At 41.6% G+C, this 20559-nt stretch overlaps 1 protein-coding gene across 1 annotated transcript in view; it reads left to right on the top strand.

Annotated features, from left to right (window-relative positions):
- The window catches only part of LOC126484867 (uncharacterized), a 245847-nt gene that overhangs the window by 156292 nt on the left and 68996 nt on the right, over positions 1 to 20559 (top strand). Inside the window, exon 9 of the mRNA XM_050108464.1 lies at positions 11350 to 11560. Coding sequence (XP_049964421.1) covers positions 11350 to 11560 — 211 coding nt within the window. The remainder of the gene's footprint in view (positions 1 to 11349; positions 11561 to 20559) is intronic.

The raw sequence follows: 20559 nt of genomic DNA, 5'->3' as shown, positions 1-20559 counted from the left end.
TGGTCATTCAGTGTACCGGAAACTAACACACAGTGTTCGGTACTTGAACGTCAATAGTTTCCACCACCCTGTAGACATGAAAGCGGTCTTGAACACATTGGTTCATATAGTCACGATTATCTCTGACTACGACCAGCTACAGTCTGAATTGCAGAACTTAAAATGTGTTTTCGGGGAAAATGGATACAGCAAAAGAGACATCGCAAACGCTTTCAATGGCCGACGACGAAAGAAACCTGGTGAATCAGTAAAAGAGGCCACACGGACTGCATTCCTGCCATACTGTGGAGTAACTAGCAGCAAGTTAGGACGTCTGCTTCAGAAACATGATAAGATAAGAGATATGTGGCTCCTTGTTAAAGACGAAATTGCTCTTCGAGTGTCCGGCGAGTATGATGTACCCTGTGAATGCGGCAAAATGTATATCGGACAAACAATTCGCACGGTTGCGGAGCGTTGTACTGAGCATTAGCGCCATATAAAAAACAAAGGGAGCTTGACAAGTGGGCCATAGCGGAGCATTGCCTAGAAAACGGACATAAAATACAATTGAAAATACAAAAGGGTTGGCTCATGCATCTGCATATTGGGACTCCGTTATAAAGGAAGCGGCTGAGATTCGTTTAAACAACAACAATTTCAACGGACGTCAGGGGTACACACTCAGCAGGGCGTGGGGGCGGGCGTTGGACACTGAAAGAAAGCAAAAACAGATGCGCGACGTGGGAGCGGCAGTTTCAGACGTGGCGTTTGCATCTGCCACCACCTGACGTCAAGAGTGCTGCCACGGCCGATAGTTAGGCTAGCTGCCTGGGTCGACCTACTCGCACGCGCCACATTGGATCTATCTTATTGGCTGCTGACGATGTCATCATGCCTATATAAGCGAGAAACCGTAGCAGCCCCGGCAGTCAGTGAACTCCTGACGACGATAGCGGAGATGGTCATCGAAAGCTGGAGGATTTTATTCGAATTGACGCGGCTTGAAAACCAAGAACATTTTATTCGATCATACAAATTGTCAGATTCGCTGATGACATTGCTATCCTGAGTGAAAGTGAAGAAGAATTAAATGATCTGCTGACCGGAATTAACAGTCTAACGAGTACACAGTATGGTTTGAGAGTTGGTACAACATCACGTACACCAGCGTGCCACGGGTGGTCTTACTTTCAGGCTTGATCTGCTTCTATGCAGGCGTTTACACGCCAGCTCGATGATAACAGTACCAAGCAGCAAGGCAGCGCAATAACAATACATACAACGCGGCTTCGTTCTAATCGACGACGGGAGGTGCAGCGAGGAAGGGAGTATTTTTCTCCGCAAGTCACTTGCCAGAAAGGAGTCCACCCTGTATACCTCCGCGTCGCCAGTACTTAAGCCGGCGCATGGCTTCTGAGGAGTCCGTGATCATCGGGTGTTACGCCGGGCAATTGTGCCCAGCAGACCGTAGTTCTTCATTCCGAGTAACTCCCTACCAGCGGCGACCTCCGCCTGTCTCAAGCATCCCTTTCCCAGTGGACACCGACTTGCAGACCTGGGCCCTGGGCTACGCCTCCCTGTTACGGCCACATCACACACCTTAAACGGAGTTATCAGTGTGCGATATCTCCTCAAATGATTCGCTAGATCTTCACTTGCTTATACAAGGGGTATTCGGAAAGTAAGTTCCTATCTGCCGAGAAATGCAAACCACTGTGAGAATCAAAACTGTTTTATTTGCATCAGTTAGCTACAGCCTCCAGCTACTGAACTACATAGTCGACGTTTCGACTATTGTCGTAGCGTTGTACCAACTTTCCAATATCCTCGTCACAGAATGCGGACACCGGTACTTTTCGCCAATTCTCTACGCTGGTCTACAGCTCGTTGTCTTCATAGCCAGTGCGCAGAAGGAGGCAATTACGGGCAGTAAACTAGGTCGTCAAACACTTCCCATCGATGACGATGCAGGAGCATCTTCATTGCAATTGCACAATGCTGCTGATGATTGTCTTGAAGAAGAAGTCACGTGATAGTTATGTTATGTAGGCTGTTTACGTTCAGGCGAACTCACTCACCAGTCTCTTGTACTTGACGGTAGACGCTATTTTCTAAGCGTCTTTACATGATTACTGTGCCCTCAGAACCGAAAATAGAGTGACTTGACGTAGTCGGTGAGCGTACTAGAGACACTACCCAACGCATCTGTGCAAAGCTTCATCGAATTTTCACAGTGGTTTCCATTTCGCGACCGATCGGATCTTGCTTTCCGAATAGCTCGCGTATTTTCCTGTAACCCACATAAGTTGTACATTTGCATGACTGTAATATTTTCGTAGCGGTATTTGGATGAACGTGTTATTATTTCCAGTCTTATTCACTTTCGCTAGATCTGTATATAACAGAACGTTGTCCACATCAGATATACTAGAACGACACAGAATGAAAGCTACCTTACATCGGTACCCCATTTAAACTGATGCCGCTGTGGTACAACACTTCGTTCCCTCCTTATCCGACGTCACGTATTTCCCCATTATGTTACGGAATCACGAACTTCTACATAATACCACAATTGGTTTTAATATTCAAAATAAGTAACTTTTAAGTGGCAAATATAGTGGTTACTCAGAATCTAGTAAACGGATTTTCAAAACTGAAAGGCATTTGAATTCGTCTCGTTTAGAACTCTGACACTAACAGCTAAAATTACCACAGTTCCATTTGAAAAATTGTAGTTTATGCCGCTACCTCTGTAATTAATACCGTTACCAAGTGAGGCTCTACGTGGATAAGTAAGGAATTTCTGAAACTTCATATGAATGGAAACATAATTATGAGATCTTAAACGCATCTTGAAATGTTTTGAAGTGAACAGCTTAGCTGAATGACCCTGTTGATAGTTATATAAACACTCGGTTTTTATCGTATTAATCATTGTGATGTCTCTGTCTCTGACTAGTAATACAATAAACCATTGAAACGATATAATTATGTTGGTCTCTCACGTAACATACGTTTCATGAAACAGCAGATGGACACGGAAGGCCCAGCAGGATAGTTATCCGACAGAATACTATGCGCTCAGATACAAGACCGAGTTTCCAAGGAATCAAAGACAGAGCATTACAACCAGTTCCTTCAGTATGGACTCACACGGCTTGGAGGACATCTTCACTTTGCAGTCTTGAACGTACTGGAAGAGCATCCACTACTCTTAAAATATACTTATCCATTTGCAAGATTTCTTATTCGACAGAGACTCACCGATTACACCACTGCTATAGTACTAGCTGGATTACGGTCTGGATTTTGGATTTTATGGGGAAGAAAAACAATAAAGTATGTCTCACACATATGCCTCCGTTGTAAGATAGGCGTAAGCATCGTCGGATGCGAGACAGAACCTCCTCAGCCACCTGATGGCATTTAATTCACTAACTAACTTTCAGTAACAAGTTTAGATTTTGCTAGACTACCTTTCGTAATATTCGGCAACATGTTGCCAAAGTGGATCATCGGTTCTTTCTCGAAACAAGTTGAGTCTATGGATCGCCAGAAATATATAATTTACGTGTATTCACATGTGCTTCACCAAGAGATCGGCACTTCTAACTCGCATCAGATATGAGCTCAGATAAAGTTTTGAAGGCATTCAGAAGATACGAGGCCTGTTCAGAAAGTAAGCTCCGATTGATTGCCAAATTGAAACCACAGTGAACATCAGAAATGTTTTACTTGTAACAATTAGCTACACCTTTCAGCTACTTCTCTACGTAGTCGCCGTTCTGACTTAGACTTTTGTCATAGCGTTGTACCAACTTTTCAATAGCCTCATCATAGAAGGCAGCCGCCTGTGCTTTCCGCCAATTCTCCACGCTGGCCTACACCTCGTTGTCTGTGTCAAAATGTTGTCTTCAAAGACAGCGGTTCATGTGACCAGAGATGAAACTCAGGGGGAGACAATTGCGGACTGTATTGTGGGTAATCTAACATTTCCATTTGAAAACGATGCAGGAGCATCTTCATTGCCCCTGCAGAATGCGGCTGAGAATTGTCGTGAAGACGAAACAGCACGACAGTTATGTAATGTTAGCTGCATAGCTTCAGGCGAAATTTCTCACCAGGCCCTCGTACTTGGCGGCAGACACTATTTTCTAGACATCTTTACGCACTCACTGCGAGCTCAAAAATGAGAAGAGCGACGTGATGCTATCTGGGGTTATACTAGAGACACTACCCAACACATCTGTGCAAAGCTTTATCGGATTTTCATAGTCGTTTCCATTTCGCGACCGATCGGAGCTTACTTTCTGAACGCCCCTCGTATACTGCAAGAAGAGGATTGCCTAATACTGTATATTCGGATCATGCTGAAACGTTTCAAATAGCAGATACGTTACTGAAGAACATCGATCATTTCTTCGGGGTCAGTATCAGCCAACACTTTGCGCACAAAGGTGTCTTGTGGAAATTTGTTACACCACGGGCGGCTTGAGAGGGGGGCAGGGAACATGGTGGGAACGCATGAATGGAGCAACGAAACGTTACATCAGGAAACTTGAACAAAATCGCTAGCAGATTAAGAAACCTTTAGGACTTTATTATTACAAATAGAAGCCATCATCAACTGAACTATCAGACATGGGAGATCGGAAACACTGACTCCAAGCCCTTTCTTAACGGGAATCTGTTAACTACATTACCCAACTTTCCCCTGTCGAGTACACAGAAAGATTTGCAAAGAGGAGTGAAAATTCTTTCTGCGATAAGATGGAACAAAGAATATTTGCTAGCATTGAGAAACTTTCAAGAAGTCAGCGACCTAACAATAAAATGGTCAAACGCTGAGAGGAACATAACAGCAAAACACATGACAAAGGAGAAAGAGGCCTCGCATTACGGTAGCAAAGACCAGGGAGAGATGAAATGGTGCGTACCTTAATTCCTCTAACCCCGGAGTGAAGAAATAATATTTGGTCAGTATAAATGGACGACCCACTGGAGATCGAGCAAGGTGGGAAAGACCAGGGAGGGCAGGCTGTTGAAGGTTAAATTATTACTCAGTTTGTGTTGTACTAATCACTGTAAAATGTATAACTCAACTAAAGTGCGCGTCATTTACGACGGCGGCGAGTTTAGGTTCGTTCTGCGCATCTGACGTCACAAAACACAGTTAGCCAATGGACAGAGAACGACATTAGCTAAGTCGACTGCAGTGCAGAGCAGAGACGAGTGTCTTCAGTTTCAGAAACGTTCAGTCATAAATAAAGTAATTGAACAAAAGCAATGTCTCGATAGCAGACTTTCTTTTATAGAAAGTTTGGAAAAAGCATTCTTTATACCAATTGATTCATATTCTATTAATTAATTAAACCAAACAAGCAATAAGCCTCCTAATTCAGGCGATAGCAAGGAAAGGTTTTTGTATCATTCTCACTAACCACTTTTTCGCAATAAAGAACAATGGTAATTGTTTATTTCCTGTTGTACTTCGACGAAAGGTGAGTAATTCATAGACATACTGAAACGTCCCCTTAGAAAAATTATACATGACTGTGTTTAAACTGACATACAATATTTTTTAGCGCAACGCAATCTGACTTTCAATAATTCCAGCAAAAGAATGGCCCTGACTAACATTAACGTGTACCTTTCACAAGTCATTTACCTCACAAAAATCTTCGTTACTCGAACTACTGCTATACAGCGAGCGCCACTACTGCCAGGCAAATAAAAGATTCAAACTACTAAGGCACTAACTACTGACAGGCATAGTTAGCAAATGAAAGATTTTGATAGAGAACGATCAATGTATTTACCTTAATAGTGTTCAAACGTCATAATATATATAGCAGTTCATGACATCCGTTCTTTAAATATACTGTTTCTGATGGACACACGTCCAGATCATCCGCTCTCAAAACTCTGCCATCTCTCTCCCCACATCCACCACTGCTGGCGGCTCACCTCCAACTGCACAACGCTACGCGCTGTTAACATCCAGCTGCCCAACACTACGATAGGCAACAACAATGCAAACCAGCCACAGACTGCGCACAGCACAGCCAGTGATTTTCATACAGAGCGCTATGTGGCGTTACCAATAAAAAAACCTATACAGCCTACTTACAATACCAGCAGTGTTTGTCGGTATTTTACGTGATATTTTAAAGTCCTCAGGGACGTCTATTGCAGGACCAGCTGCGTTAGTGTAATGGTTAAAGTGAATAGCTGCTAAGTGACAAGTGCCGAATTCAATCCTCGTTCAGTGCTTAATATTTTCTTTACTTAAAAACAATATCGAAGTGTCTTACTTCATGAATTCTCTTCGTTTGTATGTAATTTTTTGATATTTCTAGTGGCAACTAAAATCGACCATACGGAAAGTATATGCTATGGACGTTTACCTATGCAAATTCTTCAAAGTTTCGTGCAATGATTTACTATATCTAACGCTGCACAATAACTGCGTTCAACATCGAAACAAAATTAAGTCATTTATGGGGGGAAGGTATCAGTCAAGAAGATGTGGAAAAATCAAATTTTTGGGCCAAATAGTTTTTGTGAAATCGAATGATAAAGAGTGTCAAAGCAGTCGAAACATCATGTGTCTGCACAGGCGAGCAGTGCAGTGATGACAAAATCGCGCACAGCGCGGAATGCGGGGAGGACGTCTCTGTAGCAGCGAAAGGGTTAATGCGGCCATGGTGGCTTTACTTCTGCGCTTCCCCCTCCCCCCGCCCTAAACTGAAATTTTCGAACTATACTATGGTGCTACTTCTCTTGGCGCATACAACTGGCAACGCAGCAATCTATCGCGTCTGGGCGGGCTTGCGCGAACCGCCAAGATAAAAGAATTGAACTATAGTAACATGAAAAAAGCTTTAAAATGAATTTATGATGTCCTGCCAGTTAATATACTGTATGTAACAAATCCATTACAGTACCACAAGAACACTGTGGCGTGAAACGCACTTCATTGAAATATTAATATGCTTGCACGAACATGGGGCCTACGCTGTCATAACTGTTCCTATGCTTAATACAGTTACAGTGACAATGTCTGCACACAGTAATGTAGGATCATGTAACATAATTCTGTGATGTCTATTTTCCCATTTCGTCTTCTAACTGGATGATTAACGATGACCTTATGAAGAAACGGGCTTCATAAAAGTACTACTTGCAACCAATGTGTAATTCACCATAGTCAGTAGTCTTTGTTTACCTCTAGTATCTCTAACAACTTCTTCACCTCCTCGAAGTAAAAAAAAAAAAAAAAGCAACAGTGCTGATCGACATCGGGTCTGGTACTCGCATCTACGGCACAGCAACCGATCCACCTGCTGTGAGCGTCAGTCTACAACTGGATCACTGGGAAAAGAAAAACGAAGACTGTCTGAGTCAAATTTTATATTTATTTGGCTTTGCAGTTCCGTCTCTTGACAGATGTCATATTAAGATCTAAATGTAATAAAAGAGGAGAAAGAGCTACGACAGTACAACGCTGATCGTGAAACGAGGTTAAAATATACAGGGGAGACCGGGGGAACACTGCTCCCTTAAATGATTTTTCGTTTTGTTTTCTATTCTGTCACTAGCATGATAAAATTTATAGCATCCTCTATGACGCGGGAGTGTTAGACGTATAGCTGTAACAAAAGAATCGAAAAGTGTGGAATACTTTCGGAGATATATAAACATTTTCTCAAGTCTGCGACCTGTCAGTACTGCCCCGAGTGCCTTTGTAGTACCGACATTCTTACAGGGTAATATCGACAGTATGAAATACAGAAGGAATGAAATTCATGATCTAAGAAACTAACACATTTTATCATCTTAGCATACCTCAAAATATGTACAGCGCACGATTTTCGCAAATGGATTTAAATTGTAAAAAAATACATCAGTATCAGCTTTACTGGAACTTATAACTGTGTTGATACTTGTTGTTGATGGTTTTCTGAACCTTATTTTAAGATTTCTCTTCTTAAAACCAGAAACCCAGTCTTCTCCAGACATTTCGGTACTTTCATTGAAATTTTGCTTGCACAGTTTTTCGGCAAGGTAATAGGCATTCGTAGTAACTCAATCAGGAAGTGCCATAGTACAGTATAATGTGCCAATGTTGTCACACGGTTGACTAATTCTAGTTCCGGAGAAAAAGCAAATATTTGCCAAAAGCCAAATTTCTTGTGTGTATTTCATGGTAATCAGTCATAATGTGTAATTTTCAGCACGGTCAGCGCCTCTAATACATTGTTCAGGTCTCTTACTCACTTCACTAAACTGAATGCCTTTTTCAATGTTTCTCTAGTTCATTTAACCCTCTTTGGTTTATTGATTGATTGATTTATTTTTTTCTCCCTATAGAAAATTATATGTAATACATTACTTCCTGAAGTTTGGAGCCAGGGTAAATATCGACGTGCAATCGACATTGTCCAATAGTCATCTGTCGATATAACCCCACTAAAACGTGCTAGAGAAGACCAGGCTTTACTAATGCTCTAAATGCTGCAAAACTCATGTTAAAAGAGTCACAAATCAAACATTCTACTTACGTGCGTTATAGTTATTACCGCTAAAAATTGACTGAATTGCTTGCCTCAAAATAAGCATAAACCAAAATTTAATGGATTGGTTTTAGCACCATAAAAAACGGTCAATTACAAGTACTCACTGCCACTGTGCCCTGCATCTTCCATCGTCCGCTATGTTGCAGCACTATCTCCCACTGGCAACAGCGCTTTTCATCGGACAATGTTGTTGTGTCCGTATTGCCTGGTACGTCACTGTTTCCCCGGTCTCTCCTGCAGTGACAGCCTACAATAAAAACACAAAATATCAAATTAATTCATACATAATTACAGGGATTCGGAGTTCAACATCAGGGAGCAGCCACATTCACAATAAATTAAAATTTTACATTAAAAGCTGACCAAAATAAAAATTTAAAATACATGTGTTTCAATTATTACAAGTAATGCTATTTAAATATAACTAGAACAGTTAAAACACGCAGGTATAAAGAAGAACAAATACAGGTAACCTTTGCTATATGACGGTACAGGATTATGGTGTCATCCACGTGACAATATGAATAGCAATTTTGATATTTAAATTTGCCCGAAGTCTGTACTTTTCGCTTAAACTTCGGTCAGATGACGTCTAGGTTCGTTGTATTTAGGTGTGATTTTCTCTATATTTTATTTTTAATAGTCTATCCCGCTGCGTGTGTTGTCATATCGCATTCCGATGAGCTTTGTACTGATGTACCCCTTTCACCTCCTATATTAGATATGGGTCTGCAGTTGGCCTCTGGCAGTAGAGGAAACCGTTTATGCAACTAGTCATTAACAGTGGCAAGAACGGTGTTTGTCTTTCGGTATGACACTGTACAGGACGTGATTAATATAGGTACAAACGAAAGGGGGAGTAGAGCATAGCGAATCAAGCACGTATTCGCAATAAACATAGGTCCGGAATCCGATCATTTCCTTGATATGACACATGGACGAGTGCAGTCATAACAATGTTACGACACTGTTATTAACTAAGAATACTTTCATGTTGAAAATACGAGGGTTGGAACTTTAATAGTGACAGCTATTTATTTACAGCTCGTACAAAGTAGATACTTATTTCAAAGTTTTATTGACCTTAAAAGTAGTCACCAGCATTGTGTATAGCCCATTGCCAGTGATGTTGAAGTAGGATACTCTTAGCAGTGAAAGTTGTGTTGACAGTTCGAGCTGCGCGGTTTATTGCCCGACGAATTTTTAACAGTTCTGAAGCGAATGCGGTGAAGTGTTTCCATCAGTTTAGAAATCGAGATGAACTCATTTTTGGAACACAACTTAATACCAGCTTGGAGACAGAAGTGATGACATTTTCTGCAGAACCTGACCATCGTTTCGCAGGACAATGCTGAAGCACGTACAGTGCAAGCTGTTACTGATTTGTTTGACTGTTGGGGCTGCTAAGTGCTATACTACATACTGCACTCCCTTGACTTAAGCCCTCGTGAGGTCAACTCCATTTCTAAACTGAAGGAAATGTTTCACGACACTCGCTTCAGAACTGCTACAAATTCGTCGGGCAATAGACCGCGGTGCTCGAACTGTTAATACAATTGGCACTGCTAAGAGTATCCTACGACTTCCACATCGCTGGCAACGGGTTATACACAACGCTGGTTACTACCTACAAGTTCAGTAAAACTTTGAAACACATATCTATTTGTACGGACTCCGTCTTCAGGCCACGAGTGGCCTACCGGGACCATCCGACCGCCGTGTCATCCTCATTGAAGGGTGCGGATAGGAGGGGCGTGGGGTCAGCACACCGCTCTCCCGGTCGTTATGATGGTATTCTTGACCGAAGCCGCTACTATTCGGTCGAGTAGCTCCTCAATTAGCATCAAGAGGCTGAGTGCACCCCGAAAAATGGCAACGCCCGACAGCGCTTAACTTCGGTGATCTCACGGAAACCGGTCTATTTTGCACGAGCTGTAAATAAATAGTTGGCGCTATTAAAGTTCCAACCCTCGTATTTGGATGATGTTTCTCATAACTGTTCACGGGCATAATTGTTCAGGAATAGGTTGCACGAATATTCGACAGTAAGTTTATCGGCCGTGGCTCGCATATGTGATGGCCTTCAAGGTTCCCTTACTTGAACCTATTCGATTTTTCTTTGTGTAGCGATATTTAAAACAGCTTTGGTGTATCCCAGACCTGTTGACAGTGTCAACCAATTCCGGCAACGCATTATGGATGGTTGTTAGTGCCCTCCGAACAAGTCCTGGCATTTTTGAACGAGTTTCGATAAGGATACATGCTGCAGCCGTCTTTCACATAAATGGTGACAATGTGGGACACGTGTTGTAATGGCTATGTCGTCTATTGCATATGCACAGTTCTGATCAGGGACTCTGTTATATGGTTTTCACAGACAGTCGTAATATCTACTATCGGGGAAAGCGACAGAGGTGGGCAGTTCTGCATTTTGCTGAGCCTTTTGCGGTAGCGTTCTCGCTTCCCACGCCCGGGTTCCCGGGTTCGATTCCCGGCGGGGTCAGGGATTTTCTCTGCCTCGTGATGACTCGGTGTTGTGTGATGTCCTTAGGTTAGTTAGGTTTAAGTAGTTCTAAGTTCTAGGGGACTGATGACCATAGCTGTTAAGCCCCATAGTGCTCAGAGCCATTTGAATCATTTTTTTTTTTTTTTTTTTTTTGCTGAGCCTTTACGACCTTGGAAATCTCATGTTTTACAATTAGCATAAACATACCGCCAATGACATCATCGTTCATGTGATGGGTACGTTAGCTTAGACAGGCGGGTCTTGGTTGTTGTTTTGCAGTGGACGGAACGAGCGCGCCGCGACCGCCGCCGCCGGCGCCACCCGCCGCTGCGCCGCAGCTGCCGGGGTGTGACGTCACGTACTCGGGGGCGGAGGTCCGCTCGGGCTACTTCGACACGCGCCAGCAGCCGTGGGGTGCCGCCTGCCGCGTCACCTTCGTCGGTCGTCCCACGGACATCGTGCACGTCTCCTTCTTCAATTTCCTGCTCAGGTACCCTATACCGTTCCAAAGACACCACCACTTATGTATCGAAGTTAAGGTGTCTTTGTAAACTACATCACCCTACACCTATATATAGCTGGAGCACCTCAGACTGCCTAAGGGAATATCTCAGTCATATTTATCAACAATAAAAATTTACTTAAATTGAAAGGGGCATAGCGTGGTGCTCATCACTTTTTCACAGTTGGAAGGGTACAGGAGATATGATAGTCAACTCTGTCATTTTAAATGGTTGACGTGTTATGTCATTTGCTATTTAATAACACATCCGAATACGCATGCAAATATATTAGGTTGAACAGTAATAATCTTCCATCAGATCATGGTTTTAACATTTTACGAGAGCTCTGGCAAACGCGTACAATAAGATTAGGATGAAATGTACTGTAAGTAATTTAATGAGATCAGTTAACGTTGTTATAATACGTGTTCAAAATGGTGACCATTTCAGTCATACATGGTGCTAAACTATTGGATGTGGGCAACACAGCGGTTGAACTTCGTGAGAAATGATAGCAGAAGAAGCTCGTGTAATATTAACTTTCATGTCTTCACGAGTGGTTGAAATTTCATGGTAAATTCGTTAGCTAGTTAGTTACATGAACCAGGGATCATTCATCACGACAGAGCGTAACGATGTGGTACGAGTCATTTGACATTCACATCTCAAATTAATTTGGACATACGGTTACATTTCGAACACTTCTAAGATATTTTTTTCCGAATGAAAGAAAGACATATACAGATTTGAGTTAGTAATTCCTACCCATCACCTTTTACACATTTCAGTAATAGGAGTTTTTCTACAGAGTAGGAGGAGATATGAAGAACAAACTTTCTCAGATTTTTTTTTCAAATTTTTATTTGCTGTCTGCTAGACATTTTATATCGGCGGGGAAGTGATCAAAAATCCTTGTTGCAGAATTGTGCGCCTCTTTTTCTTCTAAAGACAACCTTACTGTGGAGTAATGAATGCCATTTTTCCTTCGGGCATTGTGATTATGAACACCATTGTAGTGAATTAATTACAACAACCTTCATGAGTGAATGAATATACCGTGAAGCAGTAGTCAGGCTACCCAACTACTTAAATAGGTGTCTACAAGATGATCGTGAATCAGCACCACACGTTATTCTACAGCAGGCTTTTGCACAATTAATACTTTCTTTCTTAAAGATGAGTTGCCCCAGATAATTAATCCATATGGGAGTATTGAATGAAAATATGAAGAATATGTCAACTTATTGATTTGTCTGGCCCCAAGATTTCCAATTATTTGAATCTGAATGTGATTAAACTAAGTTTTTTAGGAGTTCGTAAATGTGTTTTTTTTTTCGGTTTACATTTTCGTCAGTATTGACACCTAAGAAATTGGAAATTTATACAGTATTTATTATTTCCCTACCAGACGTAACACTTACCATCATTGTAGCACCCCTAAATGTGCAAAACTGAATATGTTGCAGCCTTTTTAAAACTGAGGATGAGGTCAATCGCAGAAAACCAGTCAATGATACTTTTAAGAACTCTGTTTACTATTTCTTCTCTTTGTGTATGTATGCTTCGACTGATTACAGCGCTAGTTTCATCTGCAAAAAGAACTAATTCTGCTTGTTTTATATTAGACGGAAGATCGTTTACAGATACGTGGAATAGTAGTGACTTTAAATTTAAACTTTTGAGAACCCCACACGTGAATTATCCCCAGTCAGTATTATGTCCCTGGGCTATATTGCTGCAGACACTTGTCTAAAGTGGCGCAGATGTTTACGATATGAATAATAACAATAACCAAAAACGTAAAATGTTTTAAAACAGTAATAAAGACTTGTATACAGTAGTATTTACTACATCGCTCTACCGTAACTACCACGGAATTGCAGTTCAGAGCAATAAAGTAACTGTAAATTCTGAGTAGAAAGTTGGAGAAGTTAATAAGATCATGGAGTCGATCCAAGAATTACAATGGGGACAAATATTCACAAATTTCATAAAGACATAATACACTCAATATAAAATCGTACTGTGAACTTGATATTATCAGTATTTCAAATAGCACCACTATTAAGAATACAGGAACTCTGATTATGACTGTAAGAGTGCTTTGACTAGTTTTGGGTAGTTAGTCTTTCTGTTATTCTATTGTTAGTGGAGAGTCTATCCACTTCTGCTCTGCCTTACTCGACTTCTGGTGGTCTGCCAGTACTATCTGTGGACTTACAAAGGCGTCGGAGTTTTTATTGGTAGCAGATTTGGTCAAACTGTGAACATATGCCTTTCCTGGCTAGAATGGTCTCTGCAGGTGTTCATGTCGCAGACGGAATCGACGTTGGTATCCGTCACGTAAGAAAATGGTGAGATCCTGTGTTACTCATAGCTTGTAATTTCTAGCCTGTCCAGCAGTTATCCATATTCTTAGTTTTCGTGCCACATTTTCGTCCTTGAGTCAGCCGAGAAATACATATAGAGGTGGAATATAAATGCTTTTACTTTAAATGCCTATTTTATGTTGGGTATGGGTCAGGACCTCAATGACATCTACTCTGATGCGTGCCTAATTAGCCGCTGCACAGCATGTGGACGAGACAGACTGTACAACAGTATTGTCGATTTGTTGGCTTGTTACATTCGCTTGCTGAGTAAGAGAAAAATTGCTGTCAATATGCTGCTAAACGCACCTAATGTCTCTAGTTCTCATGATGCCTACGCAAGTTAGACGACAGGCTATATTAAATCTACCCACCAGTGTTTCGCGAGAACAGCGTCGTATTGGTTCCAAAGATTCCCAGTTAAGTTCCCGCTAATGCCTGCCACACTTTGGTATGAGGCTATGGCTTATACCGTTCTGGTACTATCCCGGCAAGGTATCTTCAATTTATTTCTACCTCTATTTTCTTGCCTATTCGATAGGCCAGTTGTTCACAAGTTTTCTAAGACCATTATCCTCGAGTGGAATCATTGTTAGCTAGTACCCATCACTATCACGAGCATTAGCGCCTAACTAAACTGAAGAATGAAAACAAATTTTATTGGAACACACTTATTTTTTAAAATGCCGAAAGATGAATTGTACTTACTTTTCAGTCGGTAAGTAATATTGCAAATCCATTCAGTTCCTTGTCTTTGTTTTCATTGCTATCATAGTCAAATATCTACTTTCACTTCATAAATCATGAATGCCACTCGTTTTTCTATGTGCTGTGTTCGAGTGGTGTGTGTATGCTAGAATGAATTATGAATCAATTCCCTATACATTGAGAATGCTAGCTAAAATTCCTTCTCAGGAAAGAAAGATAACTATCGACAGTGAGGATAGCCACGTGTTAGAAAAGCACGCTTCCTCTGCATTACTCCTGTTCCTAGCGACAGTTGCTTCACCACCCCTGCACCTCAATTTAAAATCGACAAAGTTAAAGTGCGTGCAACAGATATACAGTTTGTAAATTACTTGATTACAGGACTCCTTACTTATGAACTTGTGAACAGTGAAGGCTAATGCTTTGGTCTGACTACTGATCATAGGAGCTATCTACAACTTCGAGAAGAAATTTCCATGAAGTATTTAGCATTTGTTACTCGTCTCACTTTTATTATAGCTGCACAGTACAAAGTACGTGTGTAATGAGTGGATATTTGACGAAGATGGTGCTCATCCATTCACTTCACTAGCTGCTGTATAATCTCTACTGCATCGTGTCATGCGTTAATGATAATATTTAAAAAGAATAATTATTAGGCTAATGTAATCAATATTGAAATCTTACAATATGTATGATAATAATAATAATAATAATAATAATAATGACTTTTCAAAAATAGTTTCGTACTTGAGACACAAGAGAACCTTTGGTTGCTACCCCTAACATAAGTTAATTTTACCCCTCAGTGGGTAACTGTCCCCAGGATGAGAACCACTGCGATGAGGAGTCCTAGCACTGGAACAATGCTCAAGATATGAGGAAAATCATTTTGGACATTATGCCGAGTCATTACGAAGTTCTGAAACAAGTAAAATGCCGACGTTTCGACTGACTCTGCAGGAGATCTCTTCAGGTTAACCAACTGCTGGTTAGTTGAAGCGTCGGTACTCTAGTTTCCAGAATGAGATTTTCACTCTGCAGCGGAGTGTGCGCTGATATGAAACTTCCTGGCAGATTAAAACTGTATGCCGGACCGAAACTCGAACTCGAGACCTTTGCCTTTCGCGGGCAAGTGCTCTACCAACTGAGCTACCCAAGCACGACTCAGGCCCCGTCCTCACAGCTTTACTTCTGCCAGTACCTCGTCTCCTACCTTCCAAACTTAACAGACGCTCTCCAGCGAACCTGCGAACCTGTAGTTGGTAGAGCACTTGCCCGCGAAAGGCAAAGGTCCCGAGTTCGAGTCTCGGTCCGGCACACAGTTTTAATCTGCCAAGAAATTTCATATCGGTACTTTAGTTGTTTCAGCGTTTCGTAATAACTCGACTTAATGCCCAACCGGCTATGTAAGCATACGAACTTACAATACACTATGTTATTGCATGAGACTTCCTTTGAAACTCATGCATTTTGCTAGAAATTTCCTACAGATGTGACATTCACTAAGACAATGATTTGTATCTAAATACAGCTTGAGACCGGGCCACTGGAATGTAGAAACTGAAGCAGCGGGCGCGCAACGGAAACATCCATACATTTTATAAAAGTGTATGTATGTATGCATGTACGTATGTTCCACATGTCTTCCTAATCCACTGGAACGGTACCAGTCAAACTTGGGTCACATATCACTTATATTGTCTGGAAAGCATCACCTACCTCGCAAAGGGTGGGGTGCGGGTGGAACAGAAGCGTATCTCACGACGCTGTAATAGCCAGACCATATTCACCAAATATTTGAGAGTGAGACCACTTAGTGGGTTGCATCCTACTTCACATTATCTAAAACATTTACCAGGCTCTTTCTCGCTGACGAAATGATGAAAGGAAAATGGTCTCTCTCTTACTACAGCTTCGCTATCCATGCAGTAAAACTGTCACATCAGGCATGACCTTTTAATTTATTGCTTCTTTACTACTAACGCTATTTGCAACTCATTTGCAAACAGTATTCACATATACCTCTGAATGTGCCTGCAAGATTATATCATTGTACGACACACAATTTAGGAGACATCACGTCATAAACATTGAGCTGCGTGAAATCAAACCTACAGGGCGAAATTCGCCACTCGGGAAAGTTCATGAGTGAAAAATTGCTCCTAAACCCTCGGATAGAGTCCAACTAAAAGCCTTTCTGTACATATTATTATCAGGAAAGAAATGCTCTTGGGGCAAGACAAGAAAACCTCCTACTGTGGTTGGGCTGGTAACCTGGTGAGGGAAGGGGAGAGCAAATGGACGGACAGAGAGAGGAAAGGATGAGATGGGCACAGGTAGTGGGAAGAGGAGGTGAACAGGAAGGGAAAAGGAGGATGCACAGTTGGGAGTTGCGAAGATGTACAGAAAGAGGGGGAGAAGATGGACTTACAAGGAATGAGGAAGAGGTAGGGAGGAGAAGATGAAAGTGGGAGGAGGATTTAATCTTGCCCTTCCACACATCACTATTAAAATTCCCTTTCTTTGCACAACTTTTGAAAGCCTGGAGAGGGGTAAGATATACAAAAGAAGACCTTTTTACTTATCTTGATTATCTTGTTGTTGCTGCTGCTGCTGCTGGCTGCAAATCTTGTTGTGTCTAGGTGTACATCCTTGCTGCTGGAATTTTGATTAAACGTTCTGGGTTCTTGAAAAAGAGATATCTGATGAAGATTTGCCTCTTGCTACGAATATCTTTCTATTTTATCCCACTCTTCTAAATCACAACGAGTTTACAATTTTCACTTTTAACACACCAAAAATTTCATTGTTGTTGTATTCCAAAGACTTTAAAAAGCAAAAGAGCTTGCAAAATTTCTTTACCAAAGAAGAATATTCGTTAAAATATATCTTCATTTTATAAATGAGACCAAAATTAAATTTAATAATTAGCGTTAGATTGTCCAATTAGTAATGTGAATTTTAAGTATGCCACAAATTTTGTAATTTCAGTTATTTTTAAAAGAAGAGAAATTTTAACTGTTAGTACATACAGATTGTAACACATTAACTTCTTTTTATACATTTTAGCCTGAAATATAGCACTTCGTATACAAAATCATGTGAATTCTTTTAGTGAAACAGCTGAGATAATTTTAACCTACGCAATAATCGATAGTATACATGGTATTGGTTATTCCTGTATAAAAATAGGTAAGATAGAGGAGGATGACCCATTATAAGGAGCAGGATAGAGAATGGAAGAAGGATATTAACAAAGAGAAGCTGGAGAAGCCGCTAGAGGAGGAGATAGAAAAGAAGGATGAGAGCACTTCAGTGAGGGAGGAGGAGATGGACGGAGGGAAAAGGAGGAAGTGGATGGAGATGAGGAGGGGCAGATGAACAGAAAGATTAGGAGAAAGAATGGACAGAGAAAAGATCAGGCGGAGGTCTAAAGAGAGTACTGGGAAAGGTTTAGGAGGTGAACGGACGGAGGGGATAGGAAGAGATGGGCAAAATGAGATGTACGGAGAGAGGTGGAGAAGAGATGGACTGGCAGAAGATTGAACTCTACACATATATGGGAAAATCCGGGCACTCAGCTAGTTACTATACATACGCTAGACTGAGCACTACTGACATCAAAAGTAGTTGCACTGCTATATAAGGACGGCAACATCAACCACACGACAGTCACCACTTGGCAATTGCCGAGGAGCACTCGGCTGTAAGTTCGTGGACATTTAACCACTGTAGACAGCTGGAGGCTTGGGAATATTATATCACCTTATTGTACTTTCGATACTCGCTTGATACAAGTGTTGCTCAGATGTATATTCACCTTCCTTAATTCTGCTAATTATTATATTTGAACCTCAAAAGTAGATTCACTGACTTAGTGTGATCATCCTGTTTCATATTGTTTCTCACTATTACCTCTACTGACACAGTGCAGCTAGCCAAAGATATTCCCCACTTACGTTGTAATCTAATGCAACCGGCTCATTTCTCGTTGTTATAGGCATGGTCATTATTTATCTATATTTAAAAAGTCACATACCGACGAAGATATTCCGTATAGTAGTATCCACCTAACAGCATTAGCAAGGGAACGTTGTGTGCACTAAAAGGCTCTCTGGCTACAAGCCACTGTACAGTGTGTAGTGGAGGACGCACAGTGTCCCCTCCGTATGAGGCCGAAGTTCTCTAATTTTAGCATTGTGAAAACGCGAGGCATATTTCATAGGAAATTGCATGTTTGTTGACTACTTTCCAAAGGTGTGCTCCAGTAATTTTTAAGGCTTCCTTTGAAGCACGTCTTCTCTCTTGTAACGTCTCGCATTGTTGATTCCGTTTTATCTTTTCCGTGAATTTAATTTCGGAGCGACCCCAGACTGACGAACTATACAGTTAATAGAACGATGGTCTTGTAAACGAACACTTCTTTGCGCAAATTACGTTTTCTCTGAATTCCTCCAATAAATCTAAATGTAGCCGTTGCTTTCCATGTGGCTATTTTTGTGTGACTGTTCTCTCTTAAATCTCTCCCAATAGAAACTCCTACATACCGATGGTTGTGGGTGAGACCATGGAATAGTCAAAAGTGTGCAAGTCCTGCAGCATTTCGTAACACATTTATGTAGGCCCACATAACTGTCGTCAGTATGAAGTAGAATTATGGAACATATTTTATGCTCAAGATTACGACTTTTTCGAGAAGGAAAATCTCGCCTATAAAGATTGCGAAGTTCAGCTCGCTCTGTTCCTCTATGAGATATATAGCGCTGCAGACGATAGTAATCAGATTGCCTCCGAGTTCCTTGATTTCTGGAAGGCATTTTACATCTTTCTACACAACCGTTTAGTGAGACGGTCACGAGCCTACCGAGTATCGGACGGGATTTGCGACTGGTTTCAAGACTTACTTGCAGACAGAACTCAACACTTCAATTTTACCAGAACAAAATCTATAGCTGTAAAAGCAATTTCCAGAATACCGCAATGAAGTGTGATAGGGCCTACATTATTTACAATGTACGTACACTGAGGTGAGAAAAGTCAAGGGATACCGCCAAGTATGGTATCAGGACTCCTTTTGCCCGGCGCAGTGGAGCAGTTCGACGTGGCATGAACTCAAGAAGTCGTTTCAAGTCCCCTTTAGAAATATTGAGCCATGCTGCCTCTACAGCCCTTCATAATTGCGAAAGTGTTGCCGGCGCAGGAGTTCGTATACGAATAGTCCTCTCGATTACGTCACATAAATGTTCGATGTGATTCATGTTGGTTGATCCTAGTGGCCAAATCATTCACTAGAACTGTACAGAATGTTCTTCAGACCAGCCACGAAGAAGAGTGGCCCCGTGACATGCGCATCGTCACCTTTAAAAATTCCAATGTTGAGAACATGAAGTCCATGAACGACTACAATGATCTTGAAGTAGCCAAACGTAACCATCTCCAATCAGTTATCAGTTCAGTTGGACCAGAAGGCCCAGTCAACTCTATGTAAACACATCCCATACCCATTATGGAACCACCACCACCTTGCTCAATGCCTTCCTTGTTGATAACCAGAGTTCATGGCTTTGTGGGACCTGCGCCACACTCGAAACCTGCCATCAGCTCTTAAGGAATCGTGGCTCAGCTAACCAGATCACGGTTTCCCAGTTGTCTGTGGTCCAACCGATGCAATCACGAGCCCTGGAGAGGCGGTACAGGGGATGTCGTATTGTTAGCAAAGGAGATCACTTCGATCGTCTGCCGCCATAGCCCATTAACGCCAAATTTTGCCGTACTGCCCTAACGGACATGTTCGTCGCACGTCCCACATTGATCTCTGCGCTAATTTCACACGGGACTGCCCGTCGGCTAGCACTGACAACTCTACACAAACGCCGCTCCTCTCGGTCGTTAGTTGAAGACCATTG

The sequence above is a fragment of the Schistocerca serialis genome, chromosome 6 (genome assembly GCF_023864345.2).
Source record: "Schistocerca serialis cubense isolate TAMUIC-IGC-003099 chromosome 6, iqSchSeri2.2, whole genome shotgun sequence".
NCBI classification, from domain to species: Eukaryota; Metazoa; Arthropoda; class Insecta; order Orthoptera; family Acrididae; genus Schistocerca; species Schistocerca serialis.
This window is presented reverse-complemented; position numbering and strand designations above follow the sequence as displayed.